The sequence below is a fragment of the Zea mays genome, chromosome 7, assembly GCF_902167145.1.
Source record: "Zea mays cultivar B73 chromosome 7, Zm-B73-REFERENCE-NAM-5.0, whole genome shotgun sequence".
Classification (NCBI taxonomy): Eukaryota; Viridiplantae; Streptophyta; class Magnoliopsida; order Poales; family Poaceae; genus Zea; species Zea mays.
The window spans coordinates 136,210,962-136,215,579 of record NC_050102.1 but is presented as its reverse complement, the minus strand read 5'-3'; the positions used below and the strand labels follow the sequence as shown (position 1 = coordinate 136,215,579).

Genomic DNA, 4,618 nt, shown 5'->3' with positions numbered 1-4,618 from the left:
TATCCAGAAGCAGAGGGAGCGAGAGGAAACATATATCCATGATCCAACGATCAGAAGGGAGCGAGGAGAGGCGGAGCGAGCGAGGGAGCGAGAGGAGACATCAACCTTTGATTGGCGATCGGACGGCTATAATGCCAACTGCTGACGTGGCCGAACCTGAGGGCAGATTTCCTTCCTGCTTTAATACATAGAAATAGGCTTCTTTGTTAATGCAACAAAAATGGGCCTGAAAGGTGAAGAGAGCAGCCATTCCAGTTAAAAGCCCAAACATGTGCATGTGCGTGCGCTAAACCAGGCTCTGGGCCTCTAGCTGGCCTGGCCTTGAAGTTAAGTTAGGCACGAAACAATGAAGGTACCAATCATGCCCGAAACATGCAGCAAATTTGAGGAACGGATCGTTTGCTGCAAGCCCACAACAATTACCACCGTTGTCGCAGATGCCAGCTCCTTGTTGCATTGCCTTTCCGGGATCTCACCCCCGGACAACCATCAAATGCAAAACACCAGTTTCACGACACATCGAGAGCTGTTTGGTTTCTGGAAATTAATTTTTAATCCCTCTATTTTATTCTATTTTAGTTTATAAATATGAAAATTAAAACTCTATTTTAGACTTTTTGTTTCGGTATTTAGCTATTTAGAGACTAAAATGGAATAAAATAAAGATAAGTAGCAATGCCATGTTCAGATATCAGCGTTTGTAGTGTAGAGGAAGACATGTTCTAAGAGGAGGCATCAATTACAAAGTTACAATAGCAATAACACAGCCCTGAAATACATTTCAAGTACCATAGGCAGGTTCTGAAAATTGCAACATACATGATGGATTGAGTACACCTTAGAGTTAAGCAGTTCAACAGAGAAAAAAAAATAACTCGGATATCCTGAAACGAGCGTAGTACAGTCTAATGGCAGAAGAAGAAAAAAATCCAGCGAAGCGCATGCCTAGAGTAGGTTATCATCTTTCACTTTCTTTCACAGCATCAGCCCAGACGCACTCTTGCAGTTCAGAAATCACAAAAACAAAAACAAAACAAAAAACTAGAAGAATTCGAACTCTAGATAATTATCTGGGCCCTTTTGGTTAGCGACCGGCGCGACCTTTCCGTTTGCTGATGGCACTTGCTTTGGGCGACACTCGAGCTCGAGGGGCTTTGGTATGTCCGGAGGGCTCGCGCACCTTATGAGAGCCCAGTTCACGCCCTCGAAGAAAGGGTGCTGCTTTATCTCGGTAGCACCACGCTTGTACCCGAGCCGGTGCTGCGGGTCCTTGACGAGCAATCCCCTTATCATGTCCCTCGCAGAGAAGCTCACTATCGGGGACTCCGGGAACCTCAAGGGCTGGCCCACGACGTTGAAGAGTGTAGCCCGGTTGCCGGAACCTTTGAAAGGGGTCTTGCCGAACAACAGCTCGTACAAGAATATGCCAAAGGTCCACCAATCCACAGCACTTCCATGGCCCTCCCCTTTTATTATTTCTGGGGCCAAGTACTCATGAGTGCCAACAAAGGACATCGAGCGAGCATCAGTTGGCTCAGCAATCAGCTCCGGGAAGAGGTTCTCTTGGTTTGGACCATCAGGCTTCGACTTCTCCTTCTTGGGCTTGGACTTAGACTTGGACTTGGATTTGGAGAAGAACCGGGGGCCAAAGCAAGTGGTTGGAGCTACACAGGAGGGCTGAATGCAGGATGGTTCGATGCAAGCAGGCTGGGCACAGTACGCTGCATTGTTCCTCTGCAATGCATCTAGGCCAGGATTTGCGGACTTGATCACCGTTAGGCTCACTGAACAGCGAAGAGATAGATCGAAGTCCGACAGCATGATGTGGCCATCTTCCCGAACGAGGACATTTTCTGGTTTGAGATCACGGTATATAATCCCAAGCATATGCAGGTATTCCAATGCAAGGAGCACCTCAGCTACGTAGAACCTGAAACATCAAGATACCCAGTCAGCGCCAAATAAGTTGAAATCATTTTAATGAAGACAGAAAATAGCACAAATCTATAAAAATAGCACAAGAGTATCCAACCGTCCCAATGACAGTAATAAACAGGTTTGCATTAGCACATGAAAATGCATAAACATGATATGCACATGGCCATGTGAGTACAAACAAAGTATTCAAAACAAGATTGTGCTAGAATAAAATTGCAATGCAAACGTGTTGACCTGCAGATAAGCATTACACAACTCCTGGTAAAAAAAAAGCTAACCAGCGAATTACGCAAGATATTGAACTTATCATTTGCAGGAGTACATACTTTGCTGCTTGCTCTGAAAAATATTTTCCAGGCTGCCTTTGGCGAAGAGTGTGAAGGTCCCCTCCAGGGCAGAATTCCATAACCAAGCATGAAAACTTATCTGTCTCAAAGTGAGTATACAGGGTTGGTAGAAATGGATGGTCCAGGGACTGCAGGATCTCCCGCTCGGTCTGAGCTCGAAGCAGCTTCTTCCGACTTGCCAAAGAAGTCTTATCCATAACCTTCATGGCAAAGTAACTCCGTGTACCACTCAATTCAGATAGGTACACACTTCCTATATCACCAGAGCCCAACTTCTTAAGCAGCCTGAAATGATTCAGTCCAAGAACTTTATCCCTGGACTTCACCACATGGATAGCCTCCCACCTTGAATCATTCCCCTTGTGTGGCTTCGTGGTGGCACTGCTCATGCTGCTGCAGGAGCTCTCATCGCTAATGTCACTGGCGGTGCTCGCACGGCACATGCTGCTCTTCCCACTCTCAGTGAAATCAGCCCGAGTACTCATGGCCACACTACCACTGGTCTTCCTCAAACTACTTGTCCCATCACTCACTTTAGCAGAAGCAAAGCCATCACTTGTACTGCTCTTCTGGGACGTTTTATTTTCCTTATTCCCATTACCATCCAAGTTTTCCTCCACTTTCAACTCAACAGAATCCCCTTCTAGGACCGGTGACTCATCACCAGGAACTGAAGACACACCTGAAGAATCCTTGTCCACCACAGAAGCTGGAGACTCTTGCTGCTGGTGAGACGGCACTAACTTCTCTTTCGCCGCCTCAGCTCCGGGTTCTTCTCTGTCATCTTTTCCTGCTTCCTTTGCCTTTGACGTCTGGCCAGCCATGCTTGGCCAGACAGATTGAGAAGACAACAATCGCGTAGTAGCAGTTGATCAGGAACACAGAAGCGCAGACTCTAATAGGCAGGGAAACACCACAACTTCTCCAAAACTTTCAGCAGAGTGGCAGGGCAATCCCCAGCTCCTGATCTGAAAGATCAATTGGCCACGTTAGCAATAGAACTACAAAAGGTTCTGCAAGAAAAACAGGCTGCAGAGTGAGCAATTCAACAAAAAAAAAACGAAAGAACTAATCCACAACGATCAAGACAGACAGAAAACGAGCACAGCAAACACACGGCGGCGGATACCTGTGTGTGTGTGGAAGAGAGAGAGAGAGAGAGAAGAGGGGCCTTTTCAGGATCCATGGCCAAGAAATTACCTCGCAGGCTCCCGGTCCCGGACAAGCTAGTGCTAGTGCTACGAGCTCGCGTTTCACAACAGATCCATCGCCCCATAACGCCGCATCAACACTCCCCAAAAGGCCAAGCACTAGAACGAGGGCTCAAAAATCACAAGCCCCCACCCCGGCATTCCCCACAAAAATAGGGGGGCGAAGTGGGCCAGCGCCAGAGAGATTAGCAAAGAAAGGGAGAAAAAATCTTTTATGTTCCCAAAGCGAACGGGAAGAAAAAGGGGGCAGCCTAGACTAAAGCACGAGCAGCACAGGCATTGCAACCTGGAACAGCTGCAAGCTCACAAGGCGCACAACTCGCTGCCCCCGCTTTTCTCCCCACCGGGAAAAAAAAAAGAAGAGAGGCAGGTATGATGGAGCACACCGAAATCATATGAGGCAACAGCACAGCACGTCGGCATGTGGTGTGCTCCCCGCGCGTCCGCGTCAGGACATGGGGGCACTAACTCCGGTGGCCAGTGAATGCGGCAGCGGGAGATTTATAAAGACGCGGGGGAGGAGGAGGAGGAGGAGGAGGAGGAAGGGAAGAGGTGGGCTGGATCTGGAAAGTGATGGGGAGGGAGGCATTAAAGCAAGCAACAGATCAGGAATGGTCATCCCCACCTGGGGAAAATGACACCCGAATCAATCAGTCAGTCAGTCAGCCGGCGGTCATTCGACCAGTCAGCCGGCGAGCGGTGGAGGACTGGAGGAGGATGGAGAGGTACCTTTGCTAGTAGGACCGAGGAGCGGCCATGGCACTGCCGATGCTGACTGCGGAGAGGTGAGAGATGGCGCCTCCTGTGCCTGTAGGAGACTCACATGACTGAGCCATGGCGACGGCGCGACGCGGACCAGAGCTGCATTGCGGGCGGCTACTGGGACCGAGAGTGAGTGAGAGCCCTCCCTCCCTCCGCCTCCAGTGATTGGTGTGGGGGTGCTTGTGGGGGGATTCAGGCGGCGAGGCGAAGTGCAGAGGAGACAAAGGGTGCGGGAGGGTGGGACGGGTCAAAGGCAAAGGTTGGTGGTAAAAGGATGCGCTTTTCGAGTGGTTCAACAAAGCGGTTACTCCTCCTCGCTAATCTAATGGTGATGCGCTTGGGGAACCGCGGCGGCCCTGG

The 4,618-nt window shown here is 49.5% G+C and overlaps 1 protein-coding gene across 4 annotated transcripts; it reads right to left on the bottom strand.

Moving 5' to 3' along the window:
* Positions 1 to 718: 718 nt before the first annotated feature.
* LOC100501547 (putative protein kinase superfamily protein) lies at positions 719 to 4,618 on the bottom strand. 4 transcript variants are annotated; one of them, XM_035960702.1, is made up of 3 exons: positions 3,486 to 4,618; positions 2,265 to 3,298; positions 719 to 1,930 (listed from the first exon to the last, which is right to left on the bottom strand). In XM_035960702.1, exons 2-3 carry the CDS (start codon positions 3,107 to 3,109, stop codon positions 1,042 to 1,044), a joined length of 1,734 nt encoding a protein of 577 aa, XP_035816595.1. In that variant the 5' UTR covers positions 3,110 to 3,298; positions 3,486 to 4,618; the 3' UTR covers positions 719 to 1,041. The 4 variants fall into 4 exon arrangements, with proteins under 4 accessions (XP_035816595.1, XP_008651801.1, XP_008651800.1 ...); XM_008653579.3 differs by having other exon boundaries at positions 2,265 to 3,253; positions 3,883 to 4,163; XM_008653578.4 differs by having other exon boundaries at positions 2,265 to 3,253; positions 3,486 to 4,162.